Source organism: Rhinopithecus bieti, unplaced genomic scaffold, assembly GCF_001698545.2.
Source record: "Rhinopithecus bieti isolate Rb0 unplaced genomic scaffold, ASM169854v2 scaffold_1530, whole genome shotgun sequence".
Classification (NCBI taxonomy): Eukaryota; Metazoa; Chordata; class Mammalia; order Primates; family Cercopithecidae; genus Rhinopithecus; species Rhinopithecus bieti.
The window spans coordinates 744080-763930 of record NW_016803808.1 but is presented as its reverse complement, the minus strand read 5'-3'; the positions used below and the strand labels follow the sequence as shown (position 1 = coordinate 763930).

The 19851-nt window shown below is 49.3% G+C and overlaps 1 protein-coding gene and 1 long non-coding RNA gene across 10 annotated transcripts; one reads left to right on the top strand and one right to left on the bottom strand.

Annotated features, from left to right (window-relative positions):
- Window positions 1-1331: 1331 nt before the first annotated feature.
- On the bottom strand, window positions 1332-3827 carry ID2 (inhibitor of DNA binding 2). The gene is made up of 3 exons (XM_017853382.1): window positions 3263-3827; window positions 2872-2935; window positions 1332-2093 (listed from the first exon to the last, which is right to left on the bottom strand). The coding sequence occupies exons 1-2, from the start codon at window positions 3815-3817 to the stop codon at window positions 2879-2881; spliced, it is 612 nt and encodes a 203-aa protein (XP_017708871.1). The 5' UTR covers window positions 3818-3827; the 3' UTR covers window positions 1332-2093; window positions 2872-2878.
- Window positions 3828-7110: 3283 nt separating this feature from the next.
- On the top strand, window positions 7111-17160 carry LOC108516081 (uncharacterized). Of its 9 annotated transcripts, none has more exons than XR_001881722.1 (6): window positions 7118-7778; window positions 8200-8341; window positions 9723-10005; window positions 12443-12716; window positions 14297-14355; window positions 14475-17160. It is a non-coding gene; the product is annotated as an uncharacterized LOC108516081 (long non-coding RNA). The 9 variants fall into 9 exon arrangements; XR_001881717.1 differs by having other exon boundaries at window positions 12443-12724; XR_001881728.1 differs by lacking the exons at window positions 14297-14355; window positions 14475-17160 and having other exon boundaries at window positions 7111-7197; window positions 7471-7778; window positions 12443-12955.
- The last annotated feature ends 2691 nt before the right edge of the window (window positions 17161-19851 follow it).

The following is a 19851-nucleotide window of genomic DNA, read 5'->3' as shown; positions in this document are numbered from 1 at the left end:
GCAGGGCTCGGGCCGCCCCACGGTCCCGCCCGCACTGCTTCCGTCCGGGGACGCTTCCCAGGGCCGTCCGAGCGGACCACGCGCGGGTCCCCGTGATTGGGGGGCGAGCGTGGGGCCGGCGTCTGCGCCCCTCCCGGAGGCGAGGCCGGAGTCGGGTTGGGACCAGGGCGCGCTTCCCTCCCCGCCGCGCAGGGGTCGGCCAGGGCCGCGGCTGGCGACAGGTGGCGGGGACCTGGGGGACAGGTCCGCGGGTAGCCTGGGGCGGGGGAGCCGCCCCGCGGCCTCAGAGCGTCCTCCGGGTATGATGCTCAACCACACGACGGCCCCGCGCTGGCCCCTGCAGAGCCCCGTCCCGGCGCGGGTCCGCAGGGCGATCCGGGCGGCCGCGGCTCCACAGCCCCCGCCCTCCTCCAGCGGCAGCGCCCGCGGGGGCCGATCGGGGTCAGGGCGGGGAGACGCGCGGACTCCTCGGTGGCGTCGCCCGAACACCTGCTCGGTCCCAGGTGAGCCCCAGGTGAGCTGCTGCCCCCCCCCGCCGGACCCCTTTCTCCCCGGGTTCGCGTCCACCTGGGACCCGCCTTCCAGAGCCTCTCAGCCCACCTCGCGCCCCGGACCGAAAACGCAGACCGGTCCAGAGCACGTGCCCGCCCGCGGTCTCTGGCTTGGAAGGGCTTCTGCCCGCTGCCTCTTCCTTCCAGTCCAGGGTGGCCGTCAAGGCTGAGGGCGATTGAAAAGTCCGGGAAAATGCGCCTGGCCCAGCCCCGTCGCCGGAGGCCTGGGGGTGGGTGGGGTTTGGGGGGGCTAAAGGTGTGGACGAAGGTGAAGCCAAGGAGGCATCAGGAGTCCGGGGCTAGGTGACAGCTTAGTTCCCTGGGCAAATAGTAACCCTCGGGTGTTTCTGCTTTCCCTTAAATCTGAAATCATGTTCTGAATTCTGTACAGCCTCTTTCCTTCTCCTGATTAACTTTCATTTACTCCAGAGAAGCGTCTTAACGCCCACTCACACAGGTAGTCCTTCCATACTCCCAGACTCACAACCACAACTCATTCTTGGCTTTAAACTCAGCCCTAAGGCACAGAACCAAGCTTTCCCTTCAGGACTCAGAGGCATTTCTGTGCTCAAAGCCTCCCCAGTCCCTGTCAACTCAGCACTCTGCCTTACCACACATCTGATAAGGCGATTCTCTGTACACAAGTAAAGGCTTCAGGGGTGCTGGTGGGGAGATGAGGGAGAAGGGGATAAAGAAAATGTCTGTCGGGGTTGGGGGGAGAGAGAGAAAAGAGCGAGTGAGTGCCAGAGAGATCTTAAAAACCACTCGGAATTCAGGTACTGACTTCAGACATGTTTTATTATAATCTTATACAGTCTACATAAATTTGAACTTGTATTTATTTGGGTTCAGTTATAACATAGCATAATAAAAATCAAAGCACTGGTCCTCTGAAATAAAGCAGGCAATCACCATTCAATAAACACACTTGATTTATTTTGTATAAAAGGGTTAAGTTTACAACTAAACTTTTATAAAAAGTTTAGCATGAATAAGTACATCATTACACTTTTTAAAGCAGAAATAGACATCTGCCACTATACAAGAAAACTCTAATTAAAGAGTTCACAAGGTTTCACTCAATAGATATATTTATATATAAATATATACACAGCATTCAGTAGGCTTGTGTCAAAAAGGTAATTTCTGACCAAAAGACTTCATTTAAGTGACTGAATACTGGATCCTTCTGGTATTCACGCTCCACCTTTGAAAAAAGGCAAAGTCTGCTTAGATTGGGCAATTCCTTGTGATTTTAATGTTTTCGCTCCCCATGGTGGGAATAGTATATAAAGAAAACCTTCCAACTGCAGAAAGGGCATTTAAAAGTCTTTTTCATAAATAACGAATATCTCAGTCCAGGTGAGAGAACACCCTGGGAAGATGATCATTCTTAGTTTTCCTTTCATTTGTTTTTTCTTTTCAAAAAGGTCCATTCAACTTGTCCTCCTTGTGAAATGGTTGAAAAGTAAGTTCAGCACTTAAAAGATTCTGTGGATTTGTTGTTGTTGTTGTGCAAAGAAAAAAAGAAGTCATGAACACCTGCAAAAGATTGGGAGAGAAAGGCATGTTTAAGAGAATGTAACCTAAGGGCAGAGGCGGGCAGACTGGCGCCGGGAGGAAGCCACAGTTTGAACATTTAACCAAACACGCAAAGATTGGGCAAACCCTGGCGTCCAGATGCAACACACACACTCGCCTCCACAGCACAAATTAAACATTAAAATAGCAGAGACTCAAGGGAAAAACTTCCCAACCCGATCTCCTATTTGGATCTCCAACAGCAGTGCTACAGGCGCCAGTCTGCTGCTTGTAACAATTATTTGATTGAAAACAGCCCTTTAGTTAACAGATAGGGAAGTCTGGGATCCCACATCACAGGGTCTAAGGCACAGGGTAGCAATCCTCAACTAGCCCAGAGAATCCCAGAGGACTATAGTTTTAGGGAAGCAGGATCCCTGTGGAATTTGTGGCGATAAGATTAATTACAGTGGAGGTTAGTACCTCATAGTACCAGAGGAATCGTAGGAAGAGCCAGGGCATTGCATTTGCTACAAAGCCAATACACACGTTCCTCGGCCGCCTTCGTAGTAAGTTATTGGCATCATTTCCTTTTAAAGGAAAATGTTCTGTGATCTCGAGTACCCAGAGCTACAAGCTCCTTCATGTCTAGTGAGACAATGTAGTACGGGTAACACCGCGAAGTAAGCATGCATTTACCAAATCAGACATTTTACAGATACACAAGCAAAAACACATGCGCGCACGCACACACAACAGAAGGGCAGTTTACCCACGGGTGGCACAAGCAAACACTCACCGCTTATTCAGCCACACAGTGCTTTGCTGTCATTTGACATTAACTCAGAAGGGAATTCAGAAGCCTGGAGAGAAAGAGGATAAAGAGTACGAGGTTAAGACAATGTTAAGTAGAAAGGGTTTTTGTTTTGTTTTGTTTTGAAGTAGTCCACAGACCAGCAAGTTCCATTAAACACGTTTATGGTAACAATTCAGATTCAAAGACAGACGCATTAACATGTCAGAACTTACTAGCAATTTCACGCACAGCTCAATCTATGGCAGATTCTTAGGAAAATAAAGTTAAATAGCTCATGCAAAAGTCACCGTCTGGGCTACGGATCTCCTAGTGACAGCCCAGGCGACCGCGGGAGTGTGCGGCGGCGGGGTGGGGGCCCCGGAGCAGGTCTTACCTGCAAGGACAGGATGCTGATGTCCGTGTTGAGGGTGGTCAGCGGCGTCCTGGACGCCTGGTTCTGCCCGGGTCTCTGGTGATGGAGGCTGACAATAGTGGGATGCGAGTCCAGGGCGATCTGCAGGTCCAAGATGTAGTCGATGACGTGCTGCAGGATTTCCATCTTGCTCACCTTCTTGTTCTGGGGGATGCTGGGCACCAGCTCCTTGAGCTTGGAGTAGCAGTCGTTCATGTTGTACAGCAGGCTCATCGGGTCGTCCACCGGGGTTTTGCTCCGGGAGATGCCCAGGCTGTGGTCCGACAGGCTGTTTTTCCTAACGGACCTCACGGGACTGAAGGCTTTCATGCTGACCGCGAGGGAAGGCGAGACCGGGAGGGAGCTGGCTGCCCTGAAGCTCAGGCCGCCGCCGCCGCCTGCTGAGCTAGCTGCGCTTGGCACTGGGCTCGGCTCAGAATGAAGCCCGAGCCCGGCGGGGCGGCTTTTATCCGCACTCGCCGGGGCCACACGCTCGGGCTTCCCTTCGTCCCCATTGGCGGAAGGTAGCGCGTCCATCAGGCCGAGCGGGCGCTTTCATTGGCAAGAGCGGGCGCGGGGCGTGGGCTCGGTTCTTCCGCGTTCGCAGCCAATCCCCGCGGGGTGGGCGGGACGCGAGCCCAGCTGGGGTGGTAAATAGAGTACAGTACAGTAAGCGCGAGGCGGGCGGGGAGCGACCGGGAGCGGGGAGGCCGGGGGAAGGAGGAGCGGGGGGAAGGGGAGGAGGAGGAGGAGGAAGATGGGGGGAGGGGAAGGAGGAAGGGGGAGGGGAAGGAGGAAGGGGAGGGGCAGACCCTGGGCGCCTAAATGTGCGTTCTTAATTCTAATTCCAAACGCGCGGCAGGACCCTTGCCTTGGGTGTGTTCCCAGACCAAGCCTTGCACACCTTGGAGCTGTCGGCAGCCCTAAAATCACGGCTACACGGGCGAGTTCAGCACCGCAGGGGGAAGCCACAGTTCACTGCAACCCATCGGAGGGAGAGCGTGAAGAAAGAAAGCATTTCAGAAGAAAGTGAAAACGCAAATTAGGTTGTCACTGAAGAGTCACGTTTGTAGAGTGAGTTCGTCTCTTCAGATAAGGAAAAGTTATGTTAACACAAACAAACCACCCACGCATGCATTCGACGACAGGCTTAGTGTGGGTTTTTGCAACCCGGAGCAGCGCGGGAGGCATTACTGTAAACTCAGGAAAATGAGTACTTATTGGAAGCTATGCCCAACCTCGCCGGTCGCTAAGGAGCTCTCACAGGGCGCTTTCAGGGTTCCTTTTCAAGAAGGAGGCAGGGCTATTATAATGATAGTATTAATCGGAAATAATTAGGAGAATTTGCATTTTGAAACTACATTTACATACACTGCCCTTGAAAGGCTGCCGGTCTGTGCCCTTCAGTGTAGGTGGTAAAGTAATGTGATTAATTATGCAAGAATTGTGATTTCTGGTGTCACATTCCAACATCTAGAGGAGTTCCAAAGCTTTGTGACAGATAGGTGGCCCTAGCCATTAACATCTTCACACTAAGAAAAAAAAAAATTGTCATATATGAGGTTTGGAATCCTTTCAGCACTAGTGCTGAATACAGGTTCAAGGTTTTTTTTGTTTTGTTTTGTTTTGGCTGAAAATCTTTAAGAACTCATTCAGTCTAAATTTTTAAAAGTTTGCGGCTGTTTACTCAAATACCTTGTTAATTCTCACATAATTCTAGCTTATCTAGAATTCTGTCCTGATCACAGTATGTCACTTTCTTGTTTTGAAAATATTTTCTCCAGAAAACAATGAACTAGAAAACCCCAGGAAAGGCAATATTCAAATCTTATTTACTTTCTGCCTCAATCTCTACCTCCTCTGCATTTCAGAAAGAGGAAGAAGGGGCAGGCCTAGAGGCTGAAAGAAAAGTTCAATAATGGGGAAACTGTTTTTTCCTTCAATTAATGATTTATTTATCAGCTGGTGGGGTCAGCGGTCTCTGGCTGTCACGTGACAGCAATGCGCCCCAGGACGCCTCTCCAGGGAGGCAGAGTGGGTGGCGCTGAGGTGGAGATCACCTTCCTGAAATCAGCCCCCATCAGTTGGGAGGAAGGAGGTGAATGGTTTCCTGTCCAGCCAGAAATTTGCCGAGGGCCTTCCCAAGGCCCGGCAATGCTGCCTGCGACTCTGTCCCTGACAGCGTTGGACGCATCGTATCTCTTCTGATATTAAGTCTGGAAGTGATTTACTATCCGAGTCCTCCCACAGTTCGAGCCTTTTGATGTACTTTGTGTGCATGTGTTTCTGTCACATACGTGCCACAGTGGAACAGATTTTGTTTTGACACTATTTTGGTTCATGATGTTATACTTTGACTATTTTACAATAATAGCCAATGTAAACAAACATCTTTGGGATTCTCAAATTATTACTTATGATTCTTGGACATTGCAGCTCTTCGATACTGACGCATTCCTAGCTTTTTCCAAGGACACCGTATGTTAACATCCGTGCCAGCCTCATTATCCCCACAGCCAGGCTCTGGGCTGGGCGGTAATGAGCATTGTGCGGTTTCACTTTACACTTTGCAAAGTTGATTAAGGCAGTGCCTTCTCCCATGATCATTTTTGTACCCTGATGTAGTAAAATGGCTAAATATGGTGAAAGTGTTCTGGTGTTTCTTTAGCTGCCATGTCAGAGTCCAGTCTGCCTGGCTGTGTTGAATTCGATTCTATTGGCACGCTACCCAGTTTTACATTCATTTAAAGATCATTTAAAGGGGATTACGAAGCTGTTAAAGTTAATGATTTAAACAAGGCCTAAGTTACTAATGTGTCTGTTTCAGCACGCCCAATATGAAATCACCTTAAAAATGGCTTTCGTGGGGGAAAATCGTGTTGCAGCATTTTCGAGGTGGTTTTAAACGCACGTCAAAATCTGTCAATTGTTGGCTTAGGTGGGTTTGCATTTGAGGCCTCCAAAGTTCGAACGGCCCCAGTTGGACGGCGGGCTAGATCCGCGGGCGGTGGGAAGGTGTGCAAGGCTTCCGCTGGTAGGTGTTGGTGCGGTCCCCCTCGACTCCTCACCGGGACGCCCCCAGCCCGTGGCAGCGACAGACCTGCCCGTAAGGTCCCCCAGCCTGGCTCCAGGGCTCGCTCACTCCGCCTCTAGGGCAGGCCCCGCGGCGGCTCTCGCGTCCGGGCCCCTTGCGGTAATCAGAAGCAGCTCCGGGCGGGGAGCTCGAACGCTGGCCAGGCCGCCTTTGCCACCCCCGCGTGATGCGCCGGGGGGCGGGAGGAGCCTGCGGGGGCGGGGGGCGCGTCTCAAGGTCCTCCCTGCACATCTGGCGCAATGGGGAGCGCTCGCCTTTCTTTCCCGGGTTTTGTTCTCACAGCTGTGTCCATTCCGCCCGTGACCCCGCGAGTGATCCCTGACAGGTGATGAATTGGCAGCGGCGGCGGCGGCGGCGGCGGCGCGCGGGCCAGGCCCGCGGCGGGCCGGAGCCGGGAGCCCCGGAGCAGACTCTCTGGGCGCCAGGCGGCGTGACGGCGCCCATCACGCCCGCCTGCCAGCGCCTGGTTCCCTCGCGGCCCGGCTCAGGCGGCTGCCAATTGGCAAAAACCGGCCGGCCGTCACTCAGCGCGCGCCGCCCAGCTGGATTCAATGCCTGGCGGAAGGGCCGGCAGTCCCAGGCCGCCCCGGCCCGGCACGGGCCGCGCGACCTGCAGCGGCTTGCACGTCTTAAGTTTCGAGTGGATTTGGGGAAGAAGGAGGACCCAAGAAGGAAAAGAAAAGAGTTGGGCGGGGCTGGGGAGGCCGGGGTGAGGGGAGGAAGAGAGACGAGGATATAAAATGCCGGGAGGAGGGAGAAGAAAGAAATCTTCCTTTTGCAAAAGGGGAGGCATGATATGGCTTAGAGGTTGCCAAAGCAAAAGGTTTTGCTTTATTTTGTTTTTGCAACCGAGGCGTTCGGGGTGAGGCTGGCGCGAGAGAAGGGTGGATGGGGAGAAGGTCACTGTCTTAGCGCATGGCGAGATTTATTTATTCCTTTGGATGATTTCAGTTTCTCGCCGGATGGCTTTGATGCTGGACTCCTAAAAATACCTTTGAAAGACTGCAAGACCCCACCCCTGCCTCCACACCGTCCTACTGCCTAACTCCTCGGAACTCTGGCAGGTTGCGCATAAACCATTAATTTTTTTTTCCAGAACAGTCCCTTTCTCTGCCCTGGGGGAGCCGGGAAGATGTGCAGCCCCAGCCCTCGTCCTCAGCGGAGCCTGGCGCGCGCAGAGCCTAGCACGATTCGCGCCCTCATTACCACTACAAAGCGCGGGCCAGACCAATCCCCTTTCTAATGCACCATTTTCGACTGAGAACATCAAGAGGCCAGAAACTTCCAAGTCAGCTTGCAGACGCAGACGCCTCCTGGGTCCTGGCTTTAAGAACCAGATGCCAACATTCCCGGACAGTTTATGGCATCCGGATCCCTCAAGGGTGCTCATCTGCAGTTGAGAGTGTTAGTAGCAATTATTTATCGTCTGCCTTGGAGAGGAGTTCCTGAACATAAATGTCCTCTGCTGGCTCTAAAGCTGGGGGCGGAGGCTGTTTGTTGTGGGGTGGGGGTTGGGGGGCCGAATGTTCCCGGTCCTGTTATCTGGTTTAGCAGCATTTGTTGTGGTTTTCGAGGAAACGGCATCTGGATTACATAAGGATTCAAGTTTTTGCTTTACTTGTTTATTTAATACCTTGGCAAGAGGGAGCCCTTACCCTGAAACCAGATAACCGATTTTGGGTTTAAAACAGGCTTAGATGAAGGGCCACTTGAGGGGAAGAAAATGAGCAAAGCCACAAGAAGCAAACGAGGGAATGTTTATTTTTTCTTTTTTTGGATATTTTTGAAGACCTGCCTAACCTCTTAAACTTCTTGTCGCACACAGCTAATAAACGGCATTAACAAAGCGTTTCAAGGACTACCACGGCTTAACAGTGGCTCCTCCCCTGCCCTGCCACCATTCGGGCCGTAATTCCTTCCAGGATTCCCGCACCGTCCTGTGTGCCCAGAGCTCTCTAGAGCACCAGGTAGAACTCCGTGCTAAATCCAATTGCTTGCAAACTTCTGATCCCCTTTTAGGGAGATCACTTTTCAGCTTGGTTCAAAGAAAGCAAAGTTTGGGAAGTTTGGCGGAGGGGCCGATTTAACTACGGGCACTGCAAATATTTTGTTACAAATGCTGTGAAGTGCCCGGATTTGTGGCTGCATTTAGTTTTCACAAAGGATTTTCCTGTGTCTTTTGTTCCGGTCCCCACATTAAAAAAGAAAATTAACTTGAGCGAGAGATAAGGTCTTGGAAAACAATCTTGGGCCGCCTGCGAGCTGGCGGGAGCAGGGCTGGCGTCGCCGAGTCTGCGCCGCCCCGAGGCGCGAGTCTTGGGGTCCGGCCACCGCAGGGAGCCTACGTCATGCAGGGACCCCCCCTCCATCCGCTGTGCGCCCCCGCGCCACGGTGCAGCACCCAGGCCGCCCCCCTGTGCCCACCAGCGTCCGTGGGAATCCACCCCAGCCAGCGACAAGGGCGGGCTTGTCCGGAATCAAACAGCATCTTAATATTATAATGCGGCACCAAAAGCAAAACCCGAGGCCTGGCTTGCAGACACTAACAAGAAACACATTGTGTGCGTTTTTTCTTTTTTGGCTCAAGCGACGTTCGCGCACCGGCCCCTCCGCAGCGAGCCAAGTCCATGACTTCAGTGAGGAGGAACCCGCCTACCTCGCACCACGTGCGCTCCCAGCTGGGGCAGCCACCCTGCTGCGCCCTGCGAGCCCCGTCCCGGTCCCTGGGAAGGGCTAGGGCCTGGCTGGGACGCACTTGTCATGGGCACAGGACAGCGCTTTGGGGCACAGCTCTTTCTCGGCCAGGGAGGCAGGCAAACCCATCGCCTGGGCACTGGTATCACCCAGGCGACGCCAGCGCCAGTTGGCTGGTGGACAAATTTTTCAATAGTTTGAACTTCTTCTTCCCCTTGCCGCATCTTTAAGGCGTTTACTCCCAGATTCAGCCTTCTCCTTTTAATAATGACAGTTTGCAGACTTCTCCTCTGTAGTTAGAGGGAGTGTGTGCGCGGGCCCTGCAAGACTCTAGCTGCGCGTCACCCTGAACCATTCTGCGGGAGGGGCAGGACCTAAGGCTGCATCTCCAGGAGGGAATGTGGAGAGACAGCGTGGGCGGAGGGGACTTGGAGGCGTTCCTGGAGGGGCAGTCCTAGGCACAGGGCGAAGGATTTGCACTCTAGCTGGTGGAGCGCACATCGCCCTGGTTAGCGCTGTGGTGGGTCCTGGGCTCTTCCCCGCCTCTTCCTGCCTCCGCGGACACCAGGGACTGCCCATCATCAGTACTCCGCGGAAAAGGCTGGGTAAATTAAGGCGCACATTTAATTTTAACTATCATGCCTGACTTTCTAGGATTCTGTGTGAAGAATACAGAGATAGATGTTACATTTCAAAGAAAAAGGCGACACGACGGCCCTCTTTAAGGAGAGCGTAAACATGCGCTTTAGGTAAAAGCTAATCTTTTACACGCCTGTGCACAGCACACCTCTTTTGCTGTTCGCCTTGACCCCAAGAGTTTGGAAAGACTGCCCCCATTTCAGAGAGGAAGAAACGCAGGCACACATGAATGACAGACTTCTCTGTGGTGGCCTAGACTCCAGCCAACACTTCCGGGACAACCTGCCATCGTGCATAGGTGTGTAACCTTGACTCCAGGTGGGGCGCTGATGACTCTTTTAACCTTGAAATGTGTTCCAGTCTTGGACGACTGGATTGTCAAGAGCCAGGAATCTGTGAAAACAGTTTGTTCTCATTTTTCTCCTGAGTTAACACTGAGTGACTGAGTTTGACCCTTTGTTAACTAAAGGTCAACTGACATTTTACAACTTTTCAAACCTTAGTGTATGTAAGAAACCCATGTTTACACCCAGAGTTGTGTGACCACCTGTATAAATTCTGATTCAGTAGGTTTGGTGAGCAGCCCACGATACAGCATTTTAAGCAAGCATGGCGAGGAGATGCTCATGCCGGTGGTGCGGTGACCACAATCTGAGAAGCTTCAGACAAGTAATTGGCCTCTTAAATGAGCCCTGGATAAATAATTGGCCTCATAAATGAGCCCTGCAGCAGGCAGACTGCTGGGTGAGAATGAGCCTACTTGGACCCTTTAAGGCAGCAGTCCCCAAGCGTTTTGGCACCAGGAGCCAGTTTAGTGGAAGACCATTTTTCAAATGAGGGGTTGGGAGGGTTGACGGATTGGGGCTGGGGGATGGGTGATGGGTACTGGGGGTATGGTTTCAGGATGAAACCCTTCTGCTTCAGATCATCAGGCATTAGATTCTCCTAAGGAGCCCACAACCTAGATCCCTGGCATGTGCAGTTCACAGTAGGGTTTGTGCTCCTATGAGAACTAATGCTGTGGCTGATCTGACAGGAGGCGGAGCTCAGAGAGTAATGCTCATTCACTGCTCACCTCCTTCTCTGCCTGGGATTCCTAACAGGCCACGGACAAGTACCAACCAGCACACTGCCTGGGGTTTTGGGGACCCTAGCTTTAAGGAACTGTACACTTGTTTCTAGAAATTCAAGAGAAGGAAAATATGTTATACTTACCCACATTTTCTCTTTTTCATTTGTTGTTTTTTCCTTCCTGATACTCCATTATTCTCTCTTTGATTAATTTCTTCTGTTTCAAGAGCATTTTTTGGACAGTCTTTTAGAGTAGGTGTGTTGGTGAAATGTTCCCTTAGTTTTCCTGCATCTTAAGTCTTGTTCTTCCGTCCTGCACAATATTTTTGCGGGATATAGAATTTGGGGTTGACAGCGTTTTTTCCTTTTAGCACCTGACATACTGTGGTACTTTCTTCCTTCTGTCAAGATTTCTCTTGACAAAATCTGATTTCTCATATGAAATCTGCTGTTGTTTGAATTGCTTTTTCCCCAATGTAAGTAAGGTGTGTTTTCTCTCTCCTTGATTTATTTGTCTTTCATTTGTGGAAGTTTGCCTGTGATCTATCTTGGCATGGATTTCTTTAGGTTTATTCTGTTTGAGGTTCTCTCGGCTTCTTTTGCCAAACTTGGGAAATTTTCACCCACTATTTCTTCACATACTTTTTCAGCCCTGCCCTCTTTCTCTTCCCTTTCCAGAACTCCAGTGACACTGATATTAGATCTTTTATTATAATCCCAGAGGTCCCTGAGGCTGTTAATATATTATTTAAAAATCTGTTTTCTCTCTGTTGTTCAGTTGGGCAATTTCTGTTGTTCTATCTTCAGGTTCACAGATGGTTTCCTCTGTCCCCTCCACTGTGCTTTTGAGTCCATTCAATGAGTTTTTGCTTTGGTTACTGTATTTTTCAGTTTTAAAATTTTCCTTTCTTCTTTACATCTTCTGCTTCTTTGCTAAGTTTTCTATTTTTCATGTTTTTTTTTGCCTGTTCATAATCACCCATTAGAGGATTTTTCTGATGGCCCCTGCAGAGTCTTTGTCAGATTGTTCCAACATCTGTGTCACCTCAGTGTTGGCAACTGTTGATTGTCTTATCTCGTTCAAGTTGAGCTTTTCTTGGTTCTTGGAATGATGAATGATTTTTTCTTTTTTCTTGAAACATGGGCGTTTTGGGGGTTATGCTATGATCTAGAGCTTATTTAAATCTTCTATTATAGTGGCCTCTGCTGCCACCACCCTGGCTTGGGAGGAGGTGCTCCTCACGTGGTCTCCACTGACACCGTGAGGTGGAGGCACCTTGCCACTGGGAGGTGACTAATGTCCCAGTTCTTACTCAACCTTGACAACCCCAGTGGGGAGAGGGCAGTGCTGATTATCCCCTGGGTGGTGGATGGGGTGGGTAGTGTAGGTGTTCGGGCTCCCAGGTGGCCTCTGCTGATGCTCTGTTGAGAGAGCTCATTGCTGTCCCGCAGGGATGACTGTCTGCTCCCACCGCACCCTCTCTGACACCATCGTGTTGTTCAGGGTGGTGTCTCCTGACAGCAGACTGAGGGGGTCTGTCTAGCTCTCCACTCCTCTTTGCTGATGGGGTTGGAGTTGGGGCCACAGTCTTTTCTCTGGTGTTTGGTTGTAGTGAGACGGTTATGGTCTGAAAGGTTTTGCTTTCTTGGCTTCTCTCTTATAGTCACCATGTAACAAATGCAGACATCTCTGAGATCACCATGCAGTGAGGAAGTCCAAGCTGGTGGCATGAAGAGGCCACATGGAAAGGGCTAAAAAAGGGGCCAGCCTCAGTCATCCCAGCTGAGCACCTGGCTAGGAGTAAAGGAGGACCCCATGGATATCCAGCCCTGTAAGATGACCTCAGCCCAGCCACCAACTGACCATGCACACAAGACATCGTGAATGAGGCTGCCCACTGGAGCCTGGCGAGTGGGACTGTAGAGTAACTCATTGTTGTAAGCCAGTATGTTTGGGGGTGATTTGTTTTATAAAGTGGCCCCAAAAGAGGAATTGGGGTACAGAGTTTCTAGGTACAATCTTGTGCATTCATTGTAGTTGTAATCATTGATAATTTGTGGATTTTTCCTGAAAGTTTTATAACAACATGATTTATAGTGCATAAAAATATCCCTACATCCAACAAACCTGCCTTTTTTTTTTTCTTTTTTTCTTTTTTTTTTTTTGAGACAGGGTCTCACTCTGTTGCCCAGGCTGGAGTACAGTGGCATGATCACAGCTCACTGCAGCCTCAACCTTTTGGGCTCAAGCAATCCTCCCACCTCAGCCTCCCAGGTAGCTGGGACTACAGGCATGTGTCACTGCACCCAGCTATTTTTTCTTTTTTGAGACAGGGTTTCACTTCTGTCACCCAGGCTGGAGTGCAGTGGTGCAATAGCTCGCTGCAACCTCTACCTCCTGGGCTCAAGCAATTCTGCTGCCTTAGTCCCCTGAGTAGCTGGGACTATAGGCACATGCCACTGCACCTGGCTCATTTTTGTATTTTTTGAGACGAGGTTTTGTCACGTTGCCTTGGCTGGTCTTAAACTCCTGAGCTCAAGTGGTCCTCCTGCCTTGGCCTCCCAAAGTGTTGGGATTACAGATGTGAGCCACTGCACCTGGCTAATTTTTGTAATTTTTTGTAGAGATGGATTTTTACCATGTTACCCAGCTGGTCTTGAACTTCTGGGGTCAAGTCATCTGCCTGTCTCAGCCTCCCAAAGTGCTGGGATTACAGGCATCACTGCACCCCGCCTAAAGTGCCTGAATTTTAAAAGGAATACAGGTTTTATTTGACATATGTCTAGTATATTCTCAGGATTTTTTTTTAACCGATAAGAACTCCTACCAACTATCCCCCAAGATATAGACTTTATAACCCTATGCGATGACTGTATGTTTTGAATCAAAACCAAGTATGATGAATGGTTACCAGCTCAGGGGCCCTGGAGACACAGGGAAGCCTCACTGGTGAGAGGTGGCTGCCTGTGGGTCGCGCGGTTTCCCGGAAAGGCAGTGAGAGCATCTGGTATCTCCAGACACTGCAGAAACAGTGTCACAGAAACATCTCAGAGGCGTCACTTCTTCTCTTTATCAAGATTTTAAAGTGATTTCAACATTAAAAACAAACAAAAAAAACAATGTAAAGAATTTGAATGTGGAGTGATGATCCTGCTTCCAGGTTAGGATCAGTCTCTTCCTCCCATTGTCTTTTTGATTTAAGGTGCAGGGACTCCTGGGATGGTGCTGCCCAGTGACACAATCCCAGTGTGGCCATTTCTGATCCCGAGAAAGCAGTCGGGAGTGGGTGGCTGCAGTTACAGTTCATCGAGTCCTACTAGTTCAAGTCATGAGTCCTGAATTCCCTGGGAGGAGCCACTAGAGAAATGCAGAAGAGGGAAATCCTTGCAATAAAGTGGGATGAGGTTCTTTGGTTGCTGCTGTTACGGGGGTGGGGTGCATGTTGGGACCTGGGGATGAGGCTGAGGGCTCCGCCAGTCTGTTCCTCCCTGAGCCTGAGCTCTTGGTTCCCACCCAGCCCGTTGTTTCTTCTTCTCTGGGAGCACCTGCACCCCCCCGTTTGCGGCGTGTCCTGGGGTGAGTCACGTGAGCCCCAGGTTCCCATATGTAAAGGGTGGGCAACGCTCCCTCACCTGCTTCTCCACTAAGCCCTTACAAAGCTCTCAGACGGAGACTGCTGCTTTCATATCTTGTAGGCCAGCAAACTGCCAGTGGGAAGGGTGCCCAGGTAACCTGCCCACGTCAGGACGGCCAGGAGATGGCGGAACCAGGATCTAAGCCCACTCCCATCTGACTTCAACGTCTGTGCCCCTGATGTTTGCACCGAGTCACCTCCTAAGACTTTCTGAAACTGGATTACATCCATTTATCTCTGAGAGAAATGCAAGCTTTAAAAAAGGAAATATTTACTATGGATATTTTACAATAGTTCCAAAACATGAAAGTTTTAAATAAAATATTCTTAACCATCCTCACCACATCTTCAGGTTCCCTTACAGCTACCATGTTTTGATGATTGCCCATTAGAAAAATAGACTATGCTTTCTGTAGGTTTTAAAGGAATGGTGGTGGAATAGGGAGCATTCCTGGAGCACGTCCTGCCTGCGGGCACGCCTCTGAGCACTGGACCAGGCCAGAAGAGCCCATGTGTTGGCTGCTTTGGGATCCCGGCACTGCCAATGGCAGGTGGGCTATGACCCAGGGAGAGAATATAGCCTTTTGCATTCTGTTGCCCCAGTTGAAAATGGAGATGATAGTGGTGCCACCCTCAGTGTTATTTTGAGGATTTGAGTGTATCTCAGACGTTGTACCTGAAAAAATATAAATGCTCAGTAAATACGGTTGCCAGATAAAATGCAGGAAACCTATTTAAATTTAAGTTTTGGCTGGACAATGAATAGAATAATTTTTTTTTAGTATGAGTATGTCCTTATATTTTATCTGCTAAATTTAGCAACCTCCTCAGTAAATGATCACTACAATTGCAAAAACTCCGTATGACAAATATAGTAAATCTGTAAAGAAATAGGAACTTGCATTTATTTTTACTAAGCTCTGACTGGTTAAGATAACTGGGCAAGAGAAGATATGTTCGACTAAACTTGCAGAATGTAGAGTACAGAGATTCAAATTTGAAGTCCTATAGGACTGGAATGGCCAGAGGCGAATTCTAGAGAGCTAATGGAAAAGGGTCCCGATTTCAAAAGTTCCTCAGAGACTTAAATGGGCCCACAGACCCCTCCTGTGTCCCTGCATAAGCCAGCTCGTTATATCAGTTATAAGTTGATTTCCAGAGAAATGTACCCTGGAGGTCCCTCTCCCACTTGAAATAGGACTGGCCAATCTAGATGTCCCCTAGGTGATGTTGACTCAAGTATAGCTCCATAAATTGGAGAATCTATTCAAGAAAACAAGCAAAAGTATTTGTGACTGAGTTAGCTAATGCCAGCTGGTATCTTGAAAAAATCCAGATCTCTAACATGCTAGTTTATTTCTCAGTGTAAAATATGTGTTATTGATGGGCAGACAGCTCTCATTCAAGCAGTGACAGATGCAAGCTCTTCCCATTTTTGTGGCCTCGTTGTATTCAGTGTGTGGCTTCCAAGGTGCCTGGGATCATCTCCACCAAGACTAAGGAAGAGGAAAGAGCTTGGAGAACTGCACTTGGCTGGTTTTTATGGATCAGGCAGGGAATTGGCTCCAACATGTTAGCTCACATTCCATTGGTTAGAACTGGGTTTCTCAACTATTAGTGCAGGATGAGTGTAGGGTTTTGGCACCATGGGCATTTGAGCTGGCCAAAGGCTAATCAGGGTTAGAACAAAGCCACAAAGCCTGTGAATAGTGTTTATTGTTGTGAGGGGCTGTCCTATGCATTGTGGAATGTTCAGCAGGATGCTCTCTGGCCTCAGAGACTCAGTAGCTTCCCATAGAACTCTCCTCTCTCTTCCAGTTGTGACAACCACAGATGCCTCCTCTCCAGACATTGCTAGATGTCCCCTGGGAGGCAAAATTGTCCTGGTTGAAAACCACTGTGTTAGAACTCGGTCACATGGCCACACCTAACTGCAAGGGAGGCTGGAAGATCTAGACGAGTAGTATGCCAGGAAGAAAATAAAAATGATTTAGAGGCTGCTGGCCAGTCACTTTCAGTGACCTTCAGCATACTGATTCCTCTGCAGCTATGGGGATACTTGTGCCTGTTTCTGACTGTTTCCTGTGTGAGGGGACATAGTGAGAACTGGAGGGGTGACATGTTGGACTTGGGTAGGGTGAAGAGGATTGGAAATCACCATCATGTTTGGCAGCATTGAATGTTTATGACTATTTGAATAGTTGTGACAACGGGACAGTGAAGGAGGAAATAACCATTTTTGAATACCCTTTTACAATTTGCAAAGCACTTTTAAAGGTAAGAATGAATTCCTAGACCATATTAGGGTGAGAATGGACATTGTTGGCTCCCATATCATTGGGCAGGGGCTTTGAGATCTTTGTCTTAAAAAGGCAGATTGGATTTGGAGTAGAAGGAGAAATGTAAAGACCTGTATCTGAGTGTGTTTGCAGAGGGGAATTGTCATTTGGAAGCATAAGAAAGGGGATGGTCCATTGGCACATATGGTACATTGTGTTTTCATATAATTATACCTGAATGAAAGCAAGAGGAAACGTGTAGGAAGCTGTTTATGTAGTCCTTTTAATAATGTTTACATGAGTTAATGAACATGCAAACGTATCTGATGAAAACCTGTCAGTAGTGAAACAGCCTTGTGAAGAATCGGATCTTACCTCAGGCTGGAAAAAAGGACAGGTTTTCCAAGATCACAAATTGCAGCCAGTGTGAATAGTAGCACAAATGACTTTGAGCTTTAAGATATCCATCCATCCATCCATCCATCCATCCATCCATCCATCCATCCCCTCATCCATCCATCCATCCAGCCATCCATCGATCCATCCATCCATCCATCTATCCATCTATCCACTCATCCATCCCTTCATCAATCCATCTGTCCATTCATCCATCCATCCTTCCATCCATCCACTCATTCATCCCTTCATCCATCCATCCATTCCTTCATCCACTCATCCCTTCATCTGTCCGTCTACCATTCATTCGCCCCTTCATCCATCTATTCATTTATCCATCCTTCCTTCCATCCATCCATCCATCCATCCATCCATCCATCCATCCATCCATCCTTCCATTCATCCTTCCATGTGTTCAGCAAGTATTTACTGAACACCTATTATGCGCCAAGCGCTCTCCTCAGAACTCAAGAAATACCAGTAAACAAAACCAACAAAAATCCCTCACCACCTGGATATTACATTTTGATGGGAAGAGACAAATAAAATTGGTGAGTGAATCACATAGGTTATTAGAAGGTGATAAAGGTGTAGGTGATAAAGGAGAAGTGCCAGGAGCAAGGATTGGGTACAGTTGTGAATAAGGTGGCACCAATAGGTTGCACGGAGAAGGTGACATTTGCACAGAGACTTGAAGAAAGCAAGGAGAGAACATGACTATCTGGAGAACAGCATTTGTGGAAGAGGGGACAGCCAGTCTAAAAGTCCAAGGCATGAGTGCCTGGTGCGTACACGGAACATCAAGGAGGCCAGGGTGGCAGAAATGCGGTGGGTCCAGGAAGAGAATAGGAATAAGTGTAGGAAGGTAGTGGTATGCAGTGGGGTGGCGTGGGGGTGGAATTGTGGCAGACAGATGGTGTTGGTATAAGGCCTCTTGGCCCTTTTGTTTACCATGGCGCAACAGACCCGTGAGATCGGCAAAAATTAAAGTCTGACAACAGAAAATCTGGAAAAATGGTGAGGATGTGGAGCAGTGGGAATTCTCCAGTACTGCCAGGGGGCATGGGCATCGATCCTACCATGCAAAGGGGCATGGGAATGCAAAGGGGCATTCTGAGTAGAACTGAACATCTGCCCATCCTTGACCCCACAGTTCCAGCCATGGGCATGGGAATGAACATGCACACGTGTTGACTGCGGCATTTGTTTGTAATTATGAAAACATCTAAGTTTCCATATATGGGAAAGGGGATAACATGGGAGTGCCCTACAGTGGAGTTCTAGGGAGCAGTAAAAATAAATGGATTGGAGCTGTACATGTCAAAATGGATGAAGATAAAAGACATGAGGATGGGAGAACACCTGGCCACAGAAGTATATGTCCTGTATGATGCTGGTATATCCAGAGCGTTCAAACAACACAACACTACTCATTGTTTCCAACATGAGTGTGAAAGTATGGAGCAGTGCAGAGGGCCAGGAGTGATGAATCCAGATGGTTACTTCTCCAGGCAAGGGCCGAGGACCAGGGCTGGAGGTTTACTCCAGGAGCTTCAGTGGCGCATGGTGAATGTGCTGTTTCTCGGGCTGGGGGACAGAGACGTGCATGCCGTTATATGCTCTATACTGAAGTGATTATATAACAATATACTAATTTATCATGTAATAAATTTGACCAGAAAAAAAAAAACTATTCTGTGACAGCTTCCATGACTGGATTTCAGGTAGGTTTCTAAGCAGAGAATCCGAGAAAACCAAAGGAGCGGGGAAGGAAAGCCTCTCGGGTGTTCTGGGAGTGCCCCTTTGCTTGGGCTACTCTATTAGAGTCGAGAAAACTTGGGACTTGTGACAACTGGAGTCAACCTGGGATCCTGGCACCAAATGCCAGCAGAAACAATCCTGCCGCCTCGGAAGATGAGATGAGGTTCTTTCTGGAACATGAGTGCAGTTCGAGAGCTTCAGGTAGGAAGCCCAGTCGTCCTTACCCTGCGTGGCCCACCAGGATCATGAATGGGGTCAGCCTCAGGGAGCTATGAGCCTGGTGTCTGAGACACAGCTTGGGCCTTTGTACTGCTGGAAGCACAGGGAACGCTGAGGGTTGATCAACTGCCTGGCAAAGACAAACTGGCATGCTTGTCAGTGTGAGAACAAAGCCACAAGACCTAGGAGTGGCATTTTGCAGATCTGCTGTTTTTTAAAAAGAACTTGTGCTTGAATGTGTATAACATAAAATTTACCATTTAAGCCTTTGTGTGTGTGTGTGTGTGTGTGTATGTTTTTTTTTGAGACGGTGTCTTGCTCTGTGGCCCGGCTGGAGTGCAGTAGCTCACTGCAACCTCCACCTCCCAGGTTCGAGCGATCCATCTGCCTCAGCCTCCCAAAGTGCTGGGATTACAGGCATGAATCACCACACCTGGCCCATTTAAGCCATTTAAAAATGGACAATCAGTGGCATTAAGCGCATTCACATTCTGCCGCCATCACCACCATTGACCTCTGGAACTTTTCCATCTTCCCCAATGGAAACTCTGCCCATTAAACACCCACTCCCCACTCCCCTCCCTCGCAGCTCCTGGCAACCACCCTTCTACTTCCTGTCTCCACGAATGTGACTACTTGAGGTACCTGTAAGCAGAGTCATACAGGATTTGTTCTTTTGTGTCAGATCTGGGGTTCGTGTGCTGAAGGAAACTGCATGCAAACTTCCGTGTGAGTGGAGAGAGAACCTGTGTCTTGAGTGTCAAAGGAGTTTCTGCCCCAAGA

Bases quoted from the DNA above. Each gene is read 5' to 3' on its own strand.
- ID2 (XM_017853382.1), bottom strand. From the start codon at position 3,817: ATGGACGCGCTACCTTCCGCCAATGGGGACGAAGGGAAGCCCGAGCGT. The intron at 2,936-3,262 runs GTAAGACCTGCT...CTTTCTCTCCAG, and splicing joins TCAGCATCCTGTCCTTGCAG to GCTTCTGAATTCCCTTCTGA.